At 52.5% G+C, this 23,097-nt stretch overlaps 1 protein-coding gene across 1 annotated transcript in view; it reads left to right on the plus strand.

The window, feature by feature from the left end:
- Positions 1-6,733: 6,733 nt before the first annotated feature.
- Col16a1 (collagen type XVI alpha 1 chain) overlaps positions 6,734-23,097 on the plus strand; it is a 50,103-nt gene continuing 33,739 nt past the window's right edge. The window contains exons 1-27 of the mRNA XM_051188919.1: positions 6,734-6,822; positions 8,340-8,446; positions 10,370-10,444; positions 10,525-10,642; positions 11,645-11,768; positions 12,048-12,314; positions 12,882-12,962; positions 13,084-13,209; positions 13,916-13,969; positions 14,245-14,271; positions 14,765-14,800; positions 15,711-15,737; positions 16,723-16,785; positions 17,066-17,107; positions 17,187-17,231; positions 17,316-17,351; positions 17,685-17,747; positions 18,037-18,081; positions 18,158-18,253; positions 18,436-18,474; positions 18,897-18,941; positions 19,103-19,138; positions 19,398-19,508; positions 20,126-20,161; positions 20,396-20,431; positions 20,504-20,614; positions 20,885-20,929. Of these exons, the coding sequence (XP_051044876.1) occupies positions 8,374-8,446; positions 10,370-10,444; positions 10,525-10,642; positions 11,645-11,768; positions 12,048-12,314; positions 12,882-12,962; positions 13,084-13,209; positions 13,916-13,969; positions 14,245-14,271; positions 14,765-14,800; positions 15,711-15,737; positions 16,723-16,785; positions 17,066-17,107; positions 17,187-17,231; positions 17,316-17,351; positions 17,685-17,747; positions 18,037-18,081; positions 18,158-18,253; positions 18,436-18,474; positions 18,897-18,941; positions 19,103-19,138; positions 19,398-19,508; positions 20,126-20,161; positions 20,396-20,431; positions 20,504-20,614; positions 20,885-20,929 (1,857 nt within the window). The 5' untranslated portion in view covers positions 6,734-6,822; positions 8,340-8,373. The remainder of the gene's footprint in view (positions 6,823-8,339; positions 8,447-10,369; positions 10,445-10,524; positions 10,643-11,644; positions 11,769-12,047; positions 12,315-12,881; positions 12,963-13,083; positions 13,210-13,915; positions 13,970-14,244; positions 14,272-14,764; positions 14,801-15,710; positions 15,738-16,722; positions 16,786-17,065; positions 17,108-17,186; positions 17,232-17,315; positions 17,352-17,684; positions 17,748-18,036; positions 18,082-18,157; positions 18,254-18,435; positions 18,475-18,896; positions 18,942-19,102; positions 19,139-19,397; positions 19,509-20,125; positions 20,162-20,395; positions 20,432-20,503; positions 20,615-20,884; positions 20,930-23,097) is intronic.

Consider the following 23,097-nt stretch of genomic DNA (forward strand, 5'->3'; position numbering starts at 1 on the left):
ACAGAGCTGGTAACAGTGCCGGGGCCTCCCATGGTGTGGTGAGACTAAATTGCATTTGCCATAGACAGTATCAGCCAGTGCTTGATATGGGCTCAATAAATGTTATAGAGGTTATTAAAGGCAGGAGTAGGGTCAAACTCTGGAGTCTTGGGTCTTCTAATGACTCCCATCCCTGGTCAGAGTTTAAAGGAGGGCATGGAATTCTGTAGAGCTGTGCTGTCTCTGGGAGACAGGGAGGGTTCCTTAGCTTTCCACTCATGACTCTGGGATCAGCTGCTCCTTTATTGGGAGGAATGTCCTGGACACTGGAGGGTGTTTAGCAACATCTCTGGCCCTCACTCTGGATACCAGTGGCACTTTCTTCTTCTATTAAGACAATGCCTTCATACATTGTCCATGTGTGTCTGAAAGGGTGGTGCAAATTGCCCCTCTGCCAAGACCCACAGGGTTAGAGCAGTTAGGCAAAGTTCTTTTAGCTGCTTTTACATCAGGCATGGTGGGTCAGGCTGGAATTGACAGTTTAACCTTATGTTATAATGGGAACTGAGGACTAGGGTTGCACAGTAAGTAGAGGTGAGATTTTCTTTTGTTTGTTCTTTTGAGACAGGGTTTCTCTGTGGCTTTGGAGCCTGTCCTGGCACTCGCTCTATAGATCAAGCTGACCTCAAACTCATATAGATCCACCTGTCTCTACCTCCCAAGTGCTGGGTGGGATTAAAGGCACGTGCTACCACTGCCCATTAGAGGTAAGATTTTTGCACTTGCCATTTCTCCATGGTTCACTCACATTGGGAGCCCAAAGGACCAGCAGAGCTGGGGCCAGGAAACCTTCCTCTCCCAGCCTCCATTTTACTCTAGCCATCACCATGTGTATAGCTTAGCCTCCTGGGATCTAGACTCACCTTTCTAGAACATCCAAGGTAGCCATATTGAGCAAAAGCTTGGTAACATGAGCAACCTGGCCTAGCCTAGGTGGCAGGTGACCATCGCTAATTTTTAGTCTGCTGTGGCTCTGCAGGACAGGTGGGCATTAGCAGAGTGGAGCACTGGTCCTCCCAACAGGGCCATAAATCTGACAGCCAGTAGTAAAAGATAGGTCTCCCTGCTACAGCAACTCAGGCAGCTGTGGGGATGTGTGCTGTTGCTGACTCAGGACAGGGAGGAGCGTGGAGAATGAAAGACAGGAACAGTCAAAGATAGACAGCCAGACTTAGAAACAGAGCAATGGCTGCACGTGGTGGTGCTGATTGAGGCAGGAGGATCATAAGTTCAAGGATAGCCTTGGCTACAGAGTAAGACCTTGGTGAGGGTGGGGGTGAGGAGAACACTGTAGGCAGACATATTGGAGCTAGAGAGAGAGATGCATAGTGACAGAGACAGGAGGAAGAGAGAGACCAAGAGGCAGAGAAACACTAGCCTGAAAGTGACTGGGACAGGAGGAGGGAACGTGAGAAAAAGACAGAGACAAAACTAGAGATCTAAGGCGGAAAAGCAGATTTAGAAACACAAATCTCAAGGCAGAGAGACATGGGAGGGTTTGAAACAGAGGTGACAGTGAAAGGGAGACAGGGACAAAGTCACAGAGAAGAAGGAAAGAGACAATTAGACACGATGACACAAGATGAGCTACCAGACATGGAACCTGTCTGGTTCACAGTGCCTTTTCCCAGATTCAGGAGCTATGTGTGCATGTGTCTACACACGGTCTCCCTCCCTCCCTCCCTCCCTCCCTCCCTCCCTCCCTCCCTCTGTGCGTGCATGCATGCGTGTGGGCGCGTGTGATGCCTTCTGAGAGTGCAATTGCAGTCTATCTGGGTAAAGGTTGGACAGGATACAAGTATAACTCACTCAATCACTAGTGAATACCGGCAAGACGTCAGGTCCAGCCACAGGACCCTAGGAATGACTGACAGGACCTGACCTGCCAGAAAGATAACATGTAAACACACATGAAAGCCTTGCAGAGCTTCCCACTTCCATGTGACAAAGACCCACTGGGACTCTTCCACACGGGGAAGTCAGGAAAGCACTCAGCAGAGACATGCCAGCCTGCAAAGACTAGGGGCAGACCCTCCTGGAAGAGAAAGGAATAGGTACAAAGTCCCTGTGCCAAGCCAATGTGGTGGTTCATGGTTTAGAAAGGAGGTGGAGAGAAGCTCGTGGGATAAGGTGAGGGCCAGCTGTAGACATTAGATTGTGAAGGACTTGGTATGGTTGAGGGACAAAAATTGGGGTTTTAATTTTTAAAACTATTTATTATTTTATGTGTAAGAGTGTTTTGCCTGTCTGTATGTCTGTGTGCCCGGTTCTCATGGAGGCATGAAAAGGACATTTGATCCCCTGGAATTATAATTACTGACTGTTGCAAGCCACTGTGTGGGTGCCAGGAATTAAACCCAGGTCCTCTGGGAGGGCAGCCAGTGCTTTCAACTGCCGAGCCATCTCTCCAGCCCTCGAGACTGGGGTTTTACTCTAGGTCTACCGAGAGCTGAACAGCAGCTGACAAGTTGGGAAGCAGCTTCCTGCCTGCTGGACTAGGGTCCAGGCTGAGGTTAGTGGGCTGTGAGCAGCAGGCAGCACACTCAAAAGCTTCTTACAATGGTTCTGGTCAAAGGTGCTGGTGGCCTGGGCAAAGGTGGGGAACGTGGAAGTGGATGGATGTGGCCTGTACTGTGGGGGTAGAGGTGACAGGCATGAGGCTGGGGATGGAAGGCAGGAGGCAAGTGTCATCTTCAGGCTGAGCACCAGAATGAATTATGGTGGCATTTACTGGGAGGAAGAAGCAGAAGCCGATCACTGATGAGCAATCCATCAGGTGTGATATGTCTCAGGGTGCGTATACATCTGAGTTCATCTATGCCAAAACCTAGGTGTGTGGTTCAGAATCCCAGAGCAAACCTACGACATCTGGGTCGCTTCTGCTTGGATATGAAGGGGCTCCCAGGTCCACCCTCCCAGGGCTCATCTTGGCTCTTAAGCCTCTTTCAGCCCCAAGGGTTGCCCCTACCAGATGGGGAGGCACAGTGGCAAGCTGGGGTAATGGAAAGGCCCTTGAGCTTTGCCAACATCTGTGCACATTACCCCAGGCCCAGGAGGCTTTGGTAGCCCCACCCGGCAGCGGCAAGCAGGCTCCGGGGCATCTGGTGGCGATTAGCAGCATTGATTACCTTGTGGTGATGCCATCTGGGGCGAGGGCACTGAGCCCAGTCCCTTGGGATACCCTACTTGCTGATGTGTGGGGCTTCCTGGGGCTGCATGCATATAAATGTGGGAGCATAGCGGCACACTCGTCTGAGTGTAAATGTGGTAGTCTGTGCATATCTGTGTGTGCCGAGATTCTGCAGGTATCTCTGCTTGCAGAGTGGACACATCTGCGTTTTCATGTGTTTGTCTGTGTGCACACATGTACACATGTCTATATACATACATATGCCTGTGTGTGCACACTCATCTATACAGAATTTGTTGTTGTCAGTACAGGGGACTGGGTCTAGTCTTGTGTATGAACCTGCTCCTCCCCTGACCCAACATCCCCTTTAAAAACTTCTCTTTGAGACCAGACCAGGCCTGACCTTGCATTTGCAATCTTTCTGCCTCACACTCCTTGGTAGCTGGGGTCACATGTGTATACTACCCCACTTGATGCCACAAGTATTCTCTTTGGATATATCCAGTAATTTAATTCTATGGGGGGGTCACATCCGTTCTACAAAGAGGTGTGCTCCTGTCTGTATGAACACAAATGCCTATAGGTGCATGTGGATTGAGCCCACACAGGGGCCGTGAACACACATGTCAGGGTAAAGCAGGGACATGAATGAATCTTTCGACTGTGATGATGGGTCCAGGCAGAGGGTGTTCCCTAGGTTTGGTTGTTCTTATGAACACCCCTGGGGTGCTATAGGATGGTCTCTGGGCATCACTTTCTCAGGGCTGCATCTTCAACTCTGAGACTCTGGGATGAGGCATTAGTGAGTGAACCGTGGGTATGGTCAGAATGGCACAGAGTGGGATCACTTCTGCTGTTTAGGCTTGCTCTCCACTCTGCCACCAATGAATGGATTATGTGATGCTGGACAACTCATTGCTCTTGTACTCTGGGTTTCCTTTCAGCAAGATGAAGTTAGGTGTAGAACACTGCCCCCTTTGTTGCTGTAAAGACTGCAGGATTTAGCACAGGTAGAGTTCTTGTGGTAGAGCCTGACCTACAGTGTTCCTTCCTTTTCCTGCTTTCCCCAGAGCTGGGCAGGACTCCATTAGCAATCTGACTATGCCTGCCCACCCCTTCTGACAGAGCTTCTGAAGGCCCCACCCCCTGCACTTCCTGCCTGCTGAGCTCAGCGCTTCCCAGGCCACACCACTGCCACCACACATCTGGGCCCAGGCTCAGTGTAGGGACCACAATGGGCGCCTCCGTGGCATGGCGTAGCAGCAGCATACTTAGGGTTTCCACTGACTCAGCACCTCCAGGAATGGAAGTAGGGAATCCCAGGGCTGTCATAGCTCTGACTGGGTAAGATGGGGTCACAGGTCTACAGCTATACCACCTACCCTAGAGGGAAGCCCATCCTCGCAGGTTGAGACTTTTTAGTTGCTTCCTTCCTAAATCCAGCATCCACTGTGCTGCTCACAGACCCCCCTCAAGCCATTTTTCCATGGTCCCCTGACTTAGTGCTGAGAAATGTGTTTGCTACCTCCATGGAGAGACAGATCAGCCTCTTCCTCCTCTGAAGAGTCCATTGTTCACCCAACCTCAATTGTTTTTGTTCTTTAGACTTTGGATAGAAAGCAAACCTCCCCATCACTTACTACCCACCCCCACCCCCTGCTCACCCTGTCCTCACTAAGGCTCCCAATAATGAAAATAGCAGCAAGCAGCAAGTATCTCCCCTGCTAAGTGCCAGACCACGGCTGAGAATTCCCACAGATGTTAATGAGTTTCCTTTAACAAAGCCACACCAGACAGATGCTGTCATCTCATCTAACAGATGTGCAAATAGAACTAGAGATAAAAAGTAGATTTGAACCAGGCCTGCTATGCTCAACTACTCAGGTGGCTGAGGCAGGAGGGTTGAAAAGACCTGGGCCTGGTTGGATATGGTGGAGCACACCTTTAGTCCCTGCACTCTGTAAGCCGAGGCAATGAGGATCTCTGTGAGTTCAAGGATAGCCTGGATTACAAAGGGAGTTCTAGGCCAGCCAGGGCTACACAATGAGAATCTATCTTAAAAAGAGAAAGAAAGAAAGAGGGAGAGAGGAAGAGAGGGAAGAAGGGAGAGAGGGAGGGAGGGAGGGAGAAGAAAGTTCTAGGCCTGCTTCTACTATAAAGTGGTTCAAGGCCAGCCTGAGCATCTTCATGAACCCTTTTCTTAAAAAACCCAGGCTGGTGGGGAAGGGCTATTACAGAGGGGGTTCAGCACTGTTCACATGCAATTCCATTTCTGGGGAGGTGGTGATGGGTGGATCCAGACAACTCCTGGGCCAACTAGTGTAGCTGAATCAATTAATTCCAGGCTCGGCGAGAAAGCCTGTCTCAAAAAATAAGGGAGAATGTGCTTGAGGAACACACCCCTGGCCTCCACATGGCTGTGCATACATGTGTGCACACCTGCACAGATTTACACAGAACACACACACACCACAAAGGCTGGAGTCGTAATTCAGTGGTAGAGCATTATAGCCCTGGGTATGCACACTCTAGGTTCAATCCTCAGTTAAAAAAGAAAAAGAAGAAGAAGAAAAAAAAAAAAAAAAAAAAAAAAAGGTCAAGGGCCATGGAGATGGCTGAGCCAGTAAAGGTGCTTGCCACTATACCTGGCAGTCTTGGTTTGAGCCCCCAGAACCCACACAGTGGAAGGAGATAACTGACTCTGCAAGTTGTTCTCTGACTTCCACATATGCAACAAGGCATTTACGACTATGCCTGTGCACATGTTCCCGAGCATACACACACAAAATAAATTAAGTTGTTACAAAGCTGGAGCAGGGAGCAGGGATCTGAGCCTTTCCAACCTCTTGGAATCCAAGAGGAAAAAGAGCACTCACTGATTATACTTCTGTAGAAATGAGGGCAGAGCAGAAGGAGTTAATTTAGTCCAGGGTTGGGGGGGGGCGTTGCACTGTCCCTCCTCCCGGTGCAGACAGAGGTACTATAGCCTAGGAATGCTAGGCCCAGGCACTGGAAAAAGCTGACCACTGAGGCTTGATCAGCAGCCACGTCGCGAGTTCCACGGCTATGGAGGAGGGTCCCTAGCCCTCTCCAGCTTTCTGGGGTCCCAGCCAAGGAAAAGGAAAAGGGGGGGGGCGCCTGGTTTGGCCTCCCTCCCACCAGCCCGCCGCAGGCGCCCCTTCCAGGGCAGCTCTGGGCACGCAGGGTCCCGCCTTGCTCCGCTCGCTCACCCCGCGGGCTCACCTGGCTAGGGAAGCCGGACGGGTGTGCCCGGGCGCAGGGCCAGGCCAGGAGCGCGGCAGTGCAGCCCAGCAGCCAGCGCCTCCGCAGCCCGCCGAGCCCTCGCGACCTCCCTCCTCCTCCAGCCTGGCGGGCCTGCCCAGCTGTGTTCCATTAGCCTCTTGGCAAAGCCCCAGTCCCCCAAGGACCGCCCTCTTCCCCCTCCAGGAGCGGCCGGCAATCCCGGCAGGCGTGCGCCGCGCGGCACTCAGCCGAGAGAGCTCGGGACGCGGGAGAAGCTGGGGACAGCGCAGACCAGCAGGGAGAGATCGAGGATCCCCTGGGGGCCGGTGGACCCCAGGCCCTGCTTCCCATCCATAGCTGGCGGCCTTGGGGCCGCCAGAATTGCTCAGTGAGGGGTTTGCGGGCCATTGGTAAGTGGGCCAAGACCGGGGCTGCTTCTCGCTGTAGGCTGAAAGGGTATTTTCTGCCACTGACTCTCTCTATGTGACCTGGGACAAGTGGCATCCCCTCTCTGAGGGTCTCCGTGTTCTTCTGTGTGGCAGGGTGGCCTGGAAACTCCATGCTGGTCCTGCTGTCGCCTCAAATCTGTGCCTGTGTTGAAGGGGGCGGGGTCTCCTTGGAAGCATCTCTCTAGCTATCTCTGCAGCCCTCCACTTAGACTGAGGCCTGGGAATGGAAGCCAGGAGTGAACATAATGAGCACACCTATGTTCACGCCTCCACATGCACCCACATGCTGCTCACAGCCGGCTCTCCTTCTATTAACTGTCAGGAAGGGGAAGGCCAGGGCAGGGTATGAGAGTGGGAGATGCATACTCCTAGGATGGAAGATGATTAGGATGGGGGGCACAGCTCCGTCCCAGGGAGGAAGAGTCGAGCCTACTTATTTACTGGGGGGAAGGAGTCCTTTCTGTTGTCACTCTGTATCCAGCAGCAAGACAGATAAGTTGGAATCACATTGGACCAAGTTGGACTTGCCTAAGAAAGTACCAACAGGAAGGCCTCCAGAAGGGGGCTCATGGGCTGGCTCTGGACAGGAGTGTTTATGTAAACTCAGGGCTTATCAGTTCTCATGTCTGTTAGCATGCCTGTGTGCAGCTAGGTTTGACTGCATAGTCCTGGTATCTATGTGCCTGTGTGCCTATGTGTATTGTACTGACACACATGGCTTTGCATGCTCATCATCTGCCTGTCCTGGAAGAGGCCAGATGATATATGGCTCTGCTGGCCACTTGCTGAGCCTGCATTGATTTATCTGGGACCATCCATCAGGGCTTAATAAAACCAAAAGACGAGCATCCATCAGCCTAGGAGTTTGGCAACAAGATCCTGGGCCCTGGTGACCTGCTCTCTGGCCCCTTGTCCACACAAGGGGAAGCTTTCTTGGCCCATACACAGCCCCTGTGATCCCTGCCAAGAGATTCAGTCCAGTCTTTGGCCCCTGACCTCATGGGTTCCTGGCAGGGCTATCTGTGCTCAGTTGAGCATGGCTCTCCAGGTACTGGGCTGCTGTATGCCAGCACAGAACACAGCTGTTAAAGCTCTGGGATTCATCCAGGCATTTTGATAAATTGCTGCTGCTCAAGGCCCCCCACTCTCACAGCCTTTGTGGTCTTTTAGGGCCCTCTAGACCCCTTCTCAATCCTGACATAGCCAGTAGCTGCCTGGGTCCTGTTTCTGTACTTCAGCCAGCCTTCTGCTCTGGCTGGTGGGTGTCTGGGCCATACCGGTAGTTAAATATTTGTATTATCACCTCTGCCCAGATTCTCACCCCAGCCCTGTGTGGGGCCCCTGTGAGAGGGACTGACACTAAGCCCTGACCACTGCAGTCCCTGGTGCGTGGGCCCTGCAGATTGCTGCCACTTACCCACACATGCAGCTGTCCTTTGGGCACTCTGAAGCCCACCTTTCCTGTTTCTGGTTGTCAGGCGCCAAGGCTGCAGCTGATCTCTCTGGACCAGCATGTTGGCATCCTGGGCTCTTGGTTTGTGGCTGCTTGGGCTCTGGACCACCTTCAGCCATGGAACAAATAGAGGTGAGCTGACACAGCCTTGCATCTGGCTCCCTGGGTTGCTGGGGTCTATGCACATATGTGGCCATGTATATCTCAGTTATGTGAGCATTTATGGACAAGTGTAGTGGCTGAGCTCAGGTTAGCCTCTGAGGTGTTTGCATACCTGAGCCTGTGTGAGTAGGCTGGAGTGCGAGTGTGTGTGTGTGTGTGTGTGTGTGTGTGTATCTCTTGTCTCCGAGTATCTCTGGGTTTACAACTTTAAAGCACAGTATATTTGTATGTACTCTTGGGCCTTTGTAGGAGGAGAACAGGGCCCTTCCACAGCATATCCTTGCTCTTCTTGCTAGCTAGTGGGATGGGAAAGAGCAGGCAGCACACTCTCCCTACAAAAGGCAACACTTCCGGAAAAGCTGCCCAGCCCCTCTGTTCCTTCTCATGACAATGACTCCATCCTTCAGCCACAGGCTCCTCCTTTGCTCTAGCCTGGATCTCTGATGACTGCCCGCCCCATGGTCCAGGCTCTGGACAGGGAGAGGGTATAGTTTTTCAGGGCCCAAAGCGAAGTTAAGTTGACCAGGCAATCTGCCTGGACTTGCCTGGTGCCCTCTGGGCCTGGTAGTTGTACCACCTAGCCAGGATGGAGCCAAACTCTTAGGCCCAAGTCCAGGGTGGGTTGAACTGCCACTATGGTGTGTGTGTGTGTGTGTGTGTGTGTGTGTGTGTGTGTGTGTATACAGGCACATGTGTATTTCTGCATGTGTATGGGAGAGTTTTGCTCTCCTCTCCCTCACCAGGTCCCCTAGAGGGGTTGGGGCAGAGGATTTCAACATCTGTAAGGAATCTGGGCCTGTTGCCAAGGGTGAGTCACCCAGTACCGAGGCAATGCTGAAGACAGTGATGGTCTTTCCGGCCAGACTTGGGGGTGGAGATTCCAGTGGGTCACTGTGCCCAGTGACACAGGGCTCTGTCTTTCAACTAGGCTGGACAGGGAGCTGGCCATCTTCTGGAAGGTGACTCCACTGGCTTGGCCCAGACTTCCCATCAGCTTTGCTGGGAAGGCCCATTGATCTTAGCCCCTGTCTCTCTGATGTAGCACTCCACCAACACTTCTGGTCTCAGGAGGGGAAGGAAGCTCAGCTCCGGGGAGAAGGAGGCTCATAGCCTCCAGCCTGTCCCTTTGGGGCTTCAGAGACTCGTGTCCTTGTTCAGAATCTTATACCTCTTTAATATGCCTGGTCTGGAGCATAAGGCTTTGTTCCTTGAGCTTGTGTCCCCTCAGCCCCTTGGTCTCCTTTGGTTGATTTGCTAGCTGGGTATGCAGGTGAAAAGTCATTCTGGTAGCTCAGACTTGTGTCTGCATTTTCTTCTTTGAATTTGGGAAATAGAAAGCCACTCATTGCCTAGGACATGTGTGCCAGTGCACGTGGTAGCCCTGGGGACATGGGTATGCATAGCTCATGCATGTATAGTCATGTGCACATAGTTGCACGGAACACCAAGTATGCATGAAGATAATATTTTCTAATCCCTGCAGTGTTCCTCTGCTCCCATCTAGGAGGAACATGTGGAGGAACATGTACATACCCATGGCTCCCCACTGTCTGGGCTCTGAACCATCCAGGCTTTCTTTCACTGCTCATTGCCTTGGCTCCAGCTGGGGGTATTGGAAGGCTGGGGTCCCAGGGGTCTGGCCCTATTCTGCTGTTGAGTCATTCAATGGCTTTGGGGCAGGTCTCAGTCTTCCCAGCCACGTGTTGGGCTCTTCTTGCACAACCAGGATCAGAAGGCAAAGTGAGAGCACAGCCTCAAGGCAGACTAGGTTAGGGTCCCAAAGGAAGACTAAGGACTTGTCCCCTCCTGGGGTCCCCGGGAGTCGCCCCTCTCCCTGGGCAGAGGGGAGATGCCCTCTTGAGTTCCTAAGGCTCCAGGCCAACTCTCTCCCAGGTGAGCGGTGTCCAACTTCACAGCAAGAAGGACTCAAGCTAGAGCACAGTAGTGACCCATCAACCAATGTGACTGGTGAGTTCAGTCTCATCATCCACTACCCCCTTCCTGGAGTAGCCTGCACTTCTCACCTGCCCTTTCTCTGGTGTCCGAAGGCTTCAACCTAATCCGCCGACTGAACCTCATGAAGACATCTGCCATCAAGAAGATCCGCAACCCCAAGGGGCCGCTCATCTTGCGACTGGGGGCTGCCCGGCTGACCCAACCCACTCGGTAAAGGACTCTGGGTGGCCACTGGGAATCTATACTGACCTCAGATACATCCTTGCAACTCTGGTTGTGAGGCCCAAGCTCAGGGCCTCTTTGGAAGCTGTGTTGAGCATTCCCCTGCCCAAAGTCTACCCGCTGTCCACCACTGGGCTTGCAGAGTGGGCTGTGTGTGCATGGGGCCTGGCAACCCCAGCCTGGCTCTCACTGGCAATGGCAGGACCAGGTTTATATCCCATGAGAACCCTAGGGTGGTTTTAAGAGCCTGTGTCTATGTGAGTGTGGCCTTGGTTAAAGCCCAGCTCCCAGCAGCCCCTGGGCAGTCTGGCTACTGCTGACCACCAGTGTCTCCTTTCTTTGCTGCTGTGTTTAGGCAGAACCTCCTGGTTTTTTGTTTTTTTTTTTTTTTTTAATCTCAGTGTCTCTCTTTCCACCCTTGGCCCATACACCATGCTGGTTTCCTTGGAAGCCCCCCTTTCCAAAGTTGGAATACAATGCTGAGATAGAGAAACAAAATTAAATTATTTATTTATTATGTATATGGGTGTTATGCCTGAATGTATGGGCACCATATGCATGCAGTGCCTGCAGAGGCCAGAAGGGGGCATCAGATCCCCTGAAACTCGAGTTACAGATGGTTGTGAGATACTATATGGATGCTGGGGATCAAACCCTGGTCTTCTGGAAGAGCAGCCAGTGCTCTTAACCACTGAGCCATCCCTCTAGTACCCTGAGATGGTTTCAAGGGTTCTCTGTTGACATTCTTCTGCCCCATTAGGCCCCATGTGACTTCACAGGGGCAAGCTCTTTCAGATTCCCATCACTGGCTTTCCCAGCGGCCAGCCAGCCCTTAGCACCCAGAAGGTGCTCTGTGAACGTGTCTGGGTAAATGTGTACATGGTTTGGAGGTGTGTGCTTGCTTGTCCCAGGTTGGCTCATCCCCCAAGTGCCAGTGTGCTCAGTGGCTGGTTGTCACTGAGCCTGAGTGCCCTCTCTTCTCCACCGCAGAAGAGTGTTCCCTCGGGGTCTCCCAGAGGAGTTTGCCCTGGTCCTGACAGTCTTGCTGAGGAAGAACACCTTCCGGAACACATGGTACTTGTTCCAAGTGACTGATGCAAATGGGTACCCACAGGTGAGCCCACCCACCCCCATTCCTTGGGCAACTGGTTGCATTAATCCAGCTCAGCTTCTACCCATACTTGTGGTTCCTGGGGCTTTTCTCCTCCATCCCAGTGCCCCCTCTTGAGACTGCCCCCCAGTGCCCATCACTTTCTTTCAGGATATTCTCTGTGACCCCAGCTAGCTTTCTCCTCTCCTATGAAATAAGCTTGAGGCTCTCAATTTTGCCATGCTATGCCTCTAGAACTCTGACTCTCTGTCCTTTTTTCTTTCCCCCCCTAATTTGTCACAGATCTCCTTGGAAGTCAACAGCCAGGAGCAGAGTCTAGAGCTCCGGGCACAGGGCCAAGATAGTGACTTTGTGTCCTGCATCTTCCCAGTGCCCCAGCTCTTCGATTTGCGTTGGCACAAGCTGATGCTGAGTGTGGCAGGTCGTGTGGCCTCTGTGCATGTGGACTGCATCTCAGCCTCCTCCCAGCCTCTGGGGCCCTGGCAACCCATTCGGTCTGGGGGACATGTATTTCTGGGCTTGGATGCTGAGCAGGGCAAGCCTGTTTCGGTGAGTGCTGGGTCCTGGCCTCTGCTCCCACTTCTGGAGGAGCCTTGAGCTCCTGACAGTATGTCTGTATTCAGATTCCTTCCCCCTTTGGAGCCATCACCTTCCATATGTAGCCTGACCATATTAACCTGACATTCCAGGCCCTCCATCATCTGTGTTCTGTGTGTCTCTAGCATTTTTCCTTACATCTCTCTATTGACTGTTGTGGTCAATTCCCTCCTAGTGTGATGGATCACCTATGAAATTTGCATGTTTATGCCTTTGCATATGCTTTCCCCTTTTCCTTCAATGCTTCCCCTTGAATATTCATTTACAGGATGGGCCAAGTTCAGATGGAGCCCCCTCTTATTGCTCCCCTCCTCCATCTTCTTCTTCCTTCCTCCCTGTTTCTCTCTCCCTCCCCTGTCTCTGCTTTTAGCGACAGCTTTATTCTTGATGGCTTCCCTGACTAGCCTGGAAAGACCCTAAAGTCAAATCCTAGGGCGAAGACGTCTTTGAGCTTCTTTGGGGACTATGGCAGAGCTCTTTGATCATCTGAAATAAGATGAACTTGTATGTTCCCTGCAGTTTGACCTTCAGCAGGCACACATCTACTGTGACCCTGAGCTGGTGCTGGAGGAGGGCTGCTGTGAGATCTTACCGGGAGGGGTGAGTAGCTGGCCCCTAGCACATGCTGTGTGGAGGGAGGGCATCCTGCATGGGGGATGGCAGAGGTCTGAGGATGCATCGGCCCCTGTACTGACCCTGGCCTTTCCCCCACATTGAGCAGTGTCCCCCAGAGACCTCCAAGGCCCGCCGGGATACCCAGAGTAATGAGCTCATCGAGATCAATCCTCAGACAGAGGGCAAGGTCTACACCCGCTGCTTCTGCTTGGAGGAGCCCCAGAACAGCAAGGTGGGTGAGCTGGGGAAGTACAAGGGAGACTGTTTCACCCTGACCTTGCTGAGGCCTGCCACCAGACTCAGCAGGCCACATGCTTAAGCTGGGGAAGATCCCTGAATGTGGGCTCAATTTACATCTTACCATATGGATCAGAGAGGCAGAGAACCCATGGGGTAACCCTGTGCCTGTGACTTGTTGCCGTTGCACATTATGTCACTCCAGCCTCTCACTAATGCCATCTAGACCCTCCTGTGGAGGGCAGGACCCACACTGCAGTTTCTCCTGTACATGGATGTTTGGTCCCAGAGGCCAGGCTGCACTGTTTTCCCAAGGCATGCTTGCTCTCCCAGCACCATGGCCAGCTGCCCTGTACACTCCTAGGTCCTTTGGAGGTGGCAGGGAAGCCCCATCCTTCCCTCAGCCCCACCCTCTGGCTGGACAGTGTCCCTGCCTACCCAGGCACCATGCCCAACCTTTGGCTGCAGAAACACAAGAACCCATTCATTGATTCGATGCCTCTTTTCTAAGACATCACATGGCAGGGGGAGGGCGGGGGAGGAGAAGGAGCGCCTGTGGTGGCAGCCTCAGGGGTCTGAGCAAGCCCTCGATGTCCTGGGAGGTACCCGCTGCCAAGCTGAGGGGGTGCCTGGCATCCATGCGCTCTGTCTGCATGCCCGTTTCCAGCATGGACCCCAGAATTGTCCCTCTGTCTGTCCAGGTGGATGCACAGCTGATGGGAAGAAGCAGCCAGAAGGCAGAAAGGGGGACAAAGGTAGAGATGGTGGGTGGAGGGAGGAGCCCGTGGTGCCCTCTGTCTGCCCTGTATGCCCTCTGTAAAGCCCTCGGAGAAGATGCCACACTCCCACTCTCTTCCTGCCCAGACAGAGCTTGGCTGTGTGGTGCCAGCTCTGAGAAGGGAAGACAGACTGGGCAGGACTCAGGTCCAGGCATTCTCTAGAGAGCTGGCTCCTGCCTGCTTTTGTACAGGGGCGTGGGCAATGCTTGATCCCAGGCTCTCCTCCCACTCCCCTGCCTCTCTCTTCCCAGGCCCACGGGGAGGCGGCAGTCAATGAGGTAAGCCTTTTGTCTGGGCTGGGAGGTGTCAGCACTAATCCCTTGGATAAAGCTTTATCCCTGAGGGCCCAACTCTTGGTCCTGTCTGCCCTGGATTGTGGGTAGAAGCCCTAGAGGCCATTCCTCTAGGAAGCCAATGGCTGTGGGCATCATGGGAAAAGCCTAGGTCTCAGCCATAAAACCGTTCTTCAGTGACATGCTGTGTGGCCTTGGGCTTGTTACTTGGGCTTTAGTTTTTTTGTTTTTGATTTTTTTTTTTCGTTTGAGAAGATGGCTGTAGGCCTATGTCGATGGAAGATAAGGGACAAGGTTCATCTTCAATGCTTTCTGTCTCTATGTCTCTCAGATCATGCCAAGGACGTGTGAGGGGCTGTCTGGGCTGAGAGAAAGGAGGGAGGGAGAGAGAGAGAATGTGTGTGTTATGCATGCTCATGTTGGGTAGGGCTAATCACAGAGACTTGGAATTGACCTGCAGGCCTGTTTTTCCTTTTAGTGCCCGCCCTGTGTCCATGGTGCCCAGAAGAGCAATGTGAGTGAATGGAGGGCCGTGGGTGGCGTGGCCACGGTCTGGGAGTGGTTGTTGCCTAGAGTAGACTGGAGCTTCCTGGCTGAGGACAAGGGAGCTTTGTTCATTTTCCCATCACTCCCCAGCCTGATTCCAGGAGCTCTGCTTAGCCCCACCCCTAAGCCCACCAAGCCCTGAAGCCTTGATGGAGTGTCATGATCCAGGGTGCTGGCCTCTTTGGGGTGTGGGAGGGGACTCAAGACCTTGGTTGCTGATTCCAGCTGTGTGTTTGCCTCCATATCCCAGATCCACTTTGATTAGAAGGCACCACATATCACCTCGGAGGCCTAGAGGGGAGGGGGCAGCCCAGGGACGCACAGCCCAGAGCCTGAGCATTCCCCTCTCCTAGCCTAGCCCAGTGTTCCCACTGGGAAGCTGGAAGGACAGAACTCAGGGCTCATTGTGAGCCATTTGGTACCTACTGTGCCCCTTCTGCAGGCAGCAAGAGTTTTGAGCTGATGGGATATATTGATTCACAAAGGCCATGAATCCCCTAACTTTGGGGGAGCGTAAATGTACCCCCCCACTGCTGCCTGCCTCTCTTTCTATTCAGTCTCCCATCGAATCTGGTAAGGCCATGGTTCCCAGATGTGTTGGGGTTGCCATGGCAACTGAGTGACCATGTTAGCCTAACAATTTGAGGTGGGGCTATCCAAAGGCCGGCAGGTTGTAGAAAGTAGATTAGACCCCTCTGTTGGCCTTACAGCCTTGGAAAATAGAGTCACCATGCTGACTGGCCTGGAAGGCTGGGACTCTGTGCTTAGCTCTGTCATCATGCAGTGTGAGCCTAGCTGATTTGTTTGTCCCCTCTGAGCCTCTGGCTCAGTCTTGCCCCCTAACATTCAGTATTTTCTTCCCTCTTGTGTTCTGTTAGGTCACACTTGGTCCCTCTGGCCCCAAGGTAAGATCCAGCAGAGGGCAGAATTCTCCTGTCTTCTTTGGGGTCCTTCCCATCTCATGTGGTCCTGTGGTCATGGGTTTACATCAGAGCTACCCCAATGTGTTCTAAGTGTGTGTTGGAGTGACTGGGTCATGTGTGCAGAGTCCAGAACTAACCTCTGCTGAGGCCAAGAATCTCAGTACACAGTACCAAGCCCTGGGCCCTGGGTGCACATATCCATCCTAGGAGGTGAGTCTTTTGACTTAAGGGGAGACCAAGGGCTCACCATGGCAGGCATAGTGTGATGTGTCGGAGTGATTGCATGTGGGTATACCTGTATATTCTGGAACACACATCTGCATGTATGTGGTCCACAGGCTGAGGCTTGAACCCCTAGGCACCTGTGGGCCTAATGAGCCTCAAGCTTGTGAGTGATGGGGCGAGTGTGGTTCATGGTGTGTGCTGTGCTTCCTCTGCTAGCTGGTAAGTGGATGGGCTCTGCCCACCACGTTGCTTACAGCATCCCCTGTCTTATTCACCCAACATCTGGACGGGTGCTGCTGCATCAACCCTATTTTATTGATGAGGAATCTGAGGCTCAGAGAGGTGACATGACTTGCATAAGTCTCGAGCCCAGGAAACTTGACTATCAGCTGTCCTGAGTTTATGTCATCCTGCATGCAATGTATTCACATGGCATGGATATGCTGTGTGTTTGCTAATGTGCATGGCTGTGGGTGTGGGGGAAGGGATACTTTGTGTGAGACTGGAGGTTTGCCAAACAGCCTTTTGGTGTATATAGAATCAGTACACTGTGTGTATGGAGAGGGGGCCTTGGGTCTCTCTCTCTCTCTCTCTCTCTCTCTCTCTCTCTCTCTCTCTCTGTGTGTGTGTGTGTGTGTGTGTGTGTGCATTTGCATGGTAGATGGGTGGAGGCAACCAGGGGTGGAGAATACTTCCTGGAGACCCCCTTCAGGCACAACCATCATTCTGGTTTCACCCACAGGGAGGGAAAGGTGAGCGAGGCCTGACTGGACCATCAGGTCCCAAGGGAGAGAAGGGAGCACGGGTAAGTACCTTAACAAATTCCACATCAGGACATCTCCCACTGGAGAAGGGCTTGGTGGGATGTAAATTAATATCCCACCATCTCAGTGGGAAGCCTGGCAAAATAGGCATTTGGACAGGGTTCTAAAGGAGTTAGCCTGGTCAAGTGGTGTTTGGACAGGGTTCCACAGGGGTTAGCATGTGGAAGCCTGTTTCCTAGGGACACCTGGTCCTTTCCTAGCAACAGGTTTTTGGTGTCTCCCCTGGAAGGCTCTAGCCTTGACCCTGTTTCTTACTCACAGGGCAGTGACTGTGTTCGAGTCTCCCCAGATGCCCCACTTCAGGTAAGACTGGGAGGTGAGGCCTGTTTCAGGGCTGAGGCAGGGCCATGCTAGCCACTTAACCCCTTTCCTTCCTTGTCAGTGTGCAGAAGGCCCGAAAGGAGAGAAGGGAGAGTCAGGAGACTTGGTAAGCCTGGGGCCTACCACAGGCCAGAGATGATGGGTCCTGGCCCAGCCTCACCCATTCATTTGGGCTCTTTCCTCATCTTAGGGACCCTCAGGACTCCCAGGCTCAACAGGCCAGAAGGTAATGGTAATGTTTGGAGGGGTGGGTGTCTGGATGGACCACAGGCCCTTTGTTCATGAGGAGGGAAATGCCCAAGGCCTTTCTAGAGGATCGTGACAGTTGGCAGAGTTGACAATCCCCTCCCCATCCCTTCTAGTTCTCTGACTAGTCCAAATACCCACAAGCAATGCCACATGCCTGTGGAATGAGTGGTCTGACGGTTTGGAAGTGCTTTCTGTAGTCTACCCTTCTGTGGAAGGCATTCCTTTTCAGAAGAGGCACTTGGCCCTCCCCTAACTGGAACTGCCTTGCTTCTTTTCCTCAGTCCTAGTCACTTGTCTTTTCCTTCCCCAGGGCCAGAAAGGCGAGAAGGGTGATGGAGGCCTCAAAGGATTGCCAGGAAAGCCAGGCCGAGATGTATGTTGTTGGGGACCCCTCCCCTAGGCTTCAAAATGCTAGGATCTAAGCCAGAGGTGCAGCCCTTCCTCCGGGCCCAGGAGGTGAGGTGCTGTGTCCTAGGGGGCAGGTCCTGAACCCAGGCCTCCTGACTCTGAGCCTGGCCATATTTGATGGCCCTAGGGTACCAGGCCAGGGTCTGGCATGGGAGATGAACAGTAAGGGTGAGAGAGGCAGATACTTTTTCCTGTTTTAGTGGGGCAGCCGCCAGGCCCCTGCCTGTCTCTACCTCATCCCTCTTCCCCCTCAGGGTCGGCCAGGAGAGATCTGTGTCATTGGGCCCAAAGGGCAGAAAGTGAGTTGCAAACCTGGGTGTGGGAGGGGGTGATAGGGATAGGGTGGTCGCTCTCTCATAACCATTTGTGCTCCAGGGTGACCCTGGCTTTGTTGGGCCCGAGGGACTGGCAGGAGAGCCTGGGCCCCCTGGCCTCCCAGGGCTGCCTGGGATAGGACTGCCTGGGACTCCTGTAAGTACCCCCCCTCTACCCCCCCTTGCACCTCTTCTGTAGTCCTCTCTTGAAACCTTTGCCCCAGTAGGGCTGAGTATGTGGGGGAGGGGATAAGAGGTGCAGGTTGGAGGGCGGCTTTAGATAAAACCCCTCATCATGCTGCAGAGAAGAAACTTGTACCACCTTGTTTCTGCCATCAGGGAGATCCAGGTGGTCCACCAGGCCCTAAGGGAGACAAGGTAAGCACAGAGGGAGTGTGGACAGAGGCTGGGGAGGGGTGTGATTGTCTCGGGAGGTGGCCAGGCTCTGGCCTGAAGAGGCTCAGTTCAGTGGGGATGCTAAAGAGGGTATCTCTACTCCAGTACTAGCTGGGGTGGAGGCCTTGGCTTCATTGAGCAGCAAGTCCTGGAAATGTCTGTCTGCCTGTCTGTTACCTCCTGCTTGTTGTACTTAGGAAGGGGCACTCAGAGCCCTAGTCATTTCTTTTCCTTTTACAGAGCTAGACACATAGGAGAACAGACAATAGGAAGAGAGAGTTTAGCCAGTCAATGGACCAGATGGAGATGAGAGGTTTGGCCTAAAGGGCCAGATGAAGGGACAAAGGGGTAGAGGTCACATCAGTGTGAACCTCCCTCCCCTTTAACCATTCTACTGATTACAGGGCAGCTCTGGGACGCCAGGAAAGGAAGGCCCTGGAGGGAAGCCTGTGAGTCACAACAGACAGGGGAGGGGATGTCCTTGCCCACCTGCCTGGGTCTGCTCTTCCAGGGCTCCCAGGGGAGGGGCTTGGGTCCTCAGCTCTTCTCTGACATACTGATCCCTCTGCCCTGGCATTAATGCCCCTGTCTCTCCCCTCCCCCCAAACAGGGGAAGCCAGGAGTGCCAGGGACTAAGGGAGAGAAGGTGAGCTACAGGCCTGGATGCCCTGGCTTGGGCTGGGAACAGGATCTGCCCTGAGCAGCAAGGACTCCACCCACGTGCAGGCTTGCTTCGAGGACATAGTCTCAGGAAGTCTGGGCCTTTCCTGAATGAATGAGTCACTTGGACATGAAGGCCCTGCAGTGTCCCTGATGTCCATTTGGATGATGGGGACACCTAGAGCTGGTGTGACGGGAGGTTGTTGTCTGTCCCAAGGCCTCAGCTCCGCCCTATCCTCTGCTAGGGTGACCCCTGTGAAGTGTGCCCAACGCTGCCTGAAGGGTTCCAGAATTTCGTGGGACTCCCTGGAAAGCCAGGTCCTAAAGGAGAACCAGGTGATCCTGCTCCAGCCAGGGTGAGTGCCCACTGAGGGACGTGCACCCATCATATATTCTATATATCAAGATTGCACAGCCAAATGAAGTCATCCTCCTGGCTTCCCACAGATACATGTATCCAGTAGATGGAATATTTTCATGAGATGCACACACACACGAACAGTGGGAGACACCCAAATCTATTATTCTTAGGGAAGAGATGAAGTGACTCCATGGCCTTGCCATGTAGAACTTATTACTCATGTGGTAGGTCGGCCTGTTGAATATTAGTTGTCCTCCTGTATTTCTCGTGGCCCTTGACACATGTACAAAACAGATCCTGAGGGACTGGATATTTCTCAAAGCCACAGAGGGATTAAGCAGAGTGTAGCCCAAAAGGGGTTTTGAACCATAGAGTTTATGGCTGGCTAGAGTGTCATCTCAAGTTTCCATGGCAATGCCCCCAGCACTCCCTCCCACCCCTAAGAGACTCTAGGATACCTTGTGGGCAAGATAGGGTGGAGCCATCTCTTACTGTGAGTGAAGCCTGGCTCTGGGCTTGGGTGTTGGCTAGAGACATGGAAGAATTGGTCCAGGCCAGGGTTAAGGTCCGGCCCAGCCTCCTTACCCCATTCCCTCATATACTCTCTTTCAGGAGGGCCTAGGAACTGTTGGACTGAAAGGTGACCGGGTATGTAAGGAACTTTCTCATGGGGACATTTAGCCTGAGTTCATTCCCCTTGTTTGTTAAGTGAGTTGATGGGCACTGCCTCTGAGTTGCTGGCTTTGAACCCCACAGGATGGGGGCAGTTCAAAGGGCATCTATTTGATGTGTCCCACTGCTGTCCCTACATGCAGCTAGAACATTCGGGGTGTCTCGACATGCATGGTTTCAGCCCACAAACCATTTGTTTTTTCTTTGCAGGGAGACCCAGGCATCCAAGGCATGAAAGGAGAGAAGGTAGGAAGCCCCAAACCCTGCCCTTTGCCTTCTGTCCACTTGGGAGGTTTGATTCTTCTTTTCCTTCCCTAGGGGGAACCCTGCTCATCCTGCAGTTCAGGTGTTGGGGCCCAGCATCTTGGGCCCTCTTCCGGGGTCAATGAAGACCTAGGCTCCCCTGGATATGGTTTACCTGGCCTTCCGGTGAGTGACCTGCCCTTGGCATTACTAGTGGCTGTCCTGGCTCTTCAGGTCCCGTGCTTTGGGGCAGGGACCAGGAGGTAGGCCATGGAGCAGTCTGCATCCTGGTTCTTTTCTCTGTCTGTGCTAGGCTGCCACTTGCAAAGTAGTAACTGCCTAGCAATCCCCCTGGTTCCTTTCTCCTGCTCATTGAACACTGAGACCCTGGGAGCTTGGAGGGGTGTCAGGCAAAGATGCTGTAACTCCATCTTGTTTTATCTGCTTTGTTTTAAGGGGAAATCTGGAGTTTCTGGGCCAAAGGGGCTGAAAGGAGAGAAGGTAAGCCCTGGGCTGGGTGTTGGAGACACAGGCAAGGCAGGGGATACAGCCCAAGAAGCAAGCGAGGCAGAGATCAAAGTGTAACTTCACAGCAGAATACATCCAACAGGGATTTTTTTTTCCTGAGCAAAGTCAAGGAATTTATTTCTAAGAACCTCATGTTCTTCAAGAGAATTCCTTAGTGTTGTATTTCTAGTTCAATGACAATCTAAAACTATTAAGCACATCCAAGACTACCTTATAGCAAAATAATATTTAACTTCCTTTTCTACTCATCATGTGCTGGGCATGGTTCCAAGCCTTGTGCACGTTATAGTCTTGCTTTATCCCCCCAAGACCTGATGAAGTATATTTCTTCCCTACTATTCCCATTTTATGGATAAGGAAAATGAGACATAAAAAGGCCAAGGGAATCTCCCAGTGCTCTGTGTGTGTTTGGATACAGAACTGTGATTTGAGTCCAGGAAGTCTAGCTCCACTATAGTCTGTAATCGCCGCTACTCGGCCGGGTTTCTAGATTTCAATGCCCATGTTAACATTTGTATTTATGATTGTGTTAGACATAAATGACAGTGTTGAACTTCTAACACAGTGTTGCTCAAATGGGTTCTGTGGGTATAGAAGTGCTCAAGCAGGGGACACATTAGGATGTGTGTTCAGACTCACCTCTAACAGGCAAATCACCATGTGGCATCTCTCAAATGGAGTTTAATACCCCTTCCCAAACCTGCTCTCCTTCTAATAGTGTGTGCGTTTGTGTCTGTGTACATGTGTGGTATCACTGAGATTGAACTAGAGTCTACTACATGCTTTTCAAGCACTCTACCAGTGAGCTACATCCCCTGCCCCCAAAAGACCTGAAAAATACTTATTTTATTCTTATTTGAAATAGGGTCTCACTAATTGCCCAGGCTGGCTTTGAACTCACAAGATACCCCAGACAGACCTTGGCCTTGTGATTCTCATTCTTACCCCTCCTTAGTACTGGATTAGAGGTCAAAAGTGTGATTAGCCCTTTCCATCACAGCAAATATCATATACCGAAATGCCCAAAGCCTAAAGCTGACATCACCCTGACTCCTCCTTCCCGCACATCTTCCTCTTGCCAGCCTCCCAGATGCAAGTCCTGATGGTTTAGGCCACATCTCCCTCAGCTCCCCCTGTTCCTCTCCATTTGTGCCTCTGGGTCCCCATGGTCTCACTCCTGATGACTGTGACCCCTCCTTTGGCCCACATGTGTCCACTGCAGCCCTTCAACAGCCCATTCATCACCGAGCAGTTAATGTGCCTTTGTAGAAAGGACTCCAATGACAGAACTTCCTGCCTACAGGCCTTTGGGGACTTGACTTTGTGCCACAGTCCTGCTGGACCTCAAGCTGAACGACCTTCCTTCTAGATTCTTCTCCCCCTCCTCTCTCTGCCTGCCTTTGCTTCAGCCATCTGAGCCTCCCTCCATTCTGGAGTACGTGGGGTCTATTGCCACCTCCAGACTTCATACAGTGATTCCCAAAGGAACATGGGGGCTCCTGCCTTCTTTCCCTGGCAGGCCTCCCTCCCGTCTTTCTGATAATCGTGGTACCGCTTTTCTTTGCTTCTCTTATCACCCTGTATAAACAGGGTCTCCTCTAGGTCTGGCTCATTACCTTGCTTCCTTCATGGCACTCACTACCACTTAGAATTGTACTGTTTTAAAAGCTCTGCTTATAAAGTGCTTGCCACACAAGCTTGAGAACCTGAATTCGAATTCCCAACATCCACATAAAAAGCCAGATGCCAGAAGCACCGTAACCCCGGCACTGTGGGTGAGAAAACAGGTGGAACCCTGGAGCTCACTGCCCAGTCAGCTCAGCTGAATCGATGAGCTCCAGGTCAAGACCCAATCCCAAAAAATCATGTGGAGACCGAGGAAAATGCCTGATGTCATCCCTGGCTTCTACCCACATGTATACATACGTACACCACATACATACCACACGCACACACGCGCACACACACACACACACACACACACACACACACACACACACGTATGCACGAAGATAAGTTGGGGTAAACGAGAGAATATAGCTCAATTGGTAGAGTGCTTGCCTAGCATGCACAAAGCCCCGAGTTTGATACCCAATGCTATGTAAACTGGACAAGGCGATGGACACCAAGGCAGGGGATCA

The sequence above is a fragment of the Phodopus roborovskii genome, unplaced genomic scaffold (genome assembly GCF_943737965.1).
Source record: "Phodopus roborovskii unplaced genomic scaffold, PHOROB, whole genome shotgun sequence".
Lineage (NCBI taxonomy): Eukaryota > Metazoa > Chordata > Mammalia > Rodentia > Cricetidae > Phodopus > Phodopus roborovskii.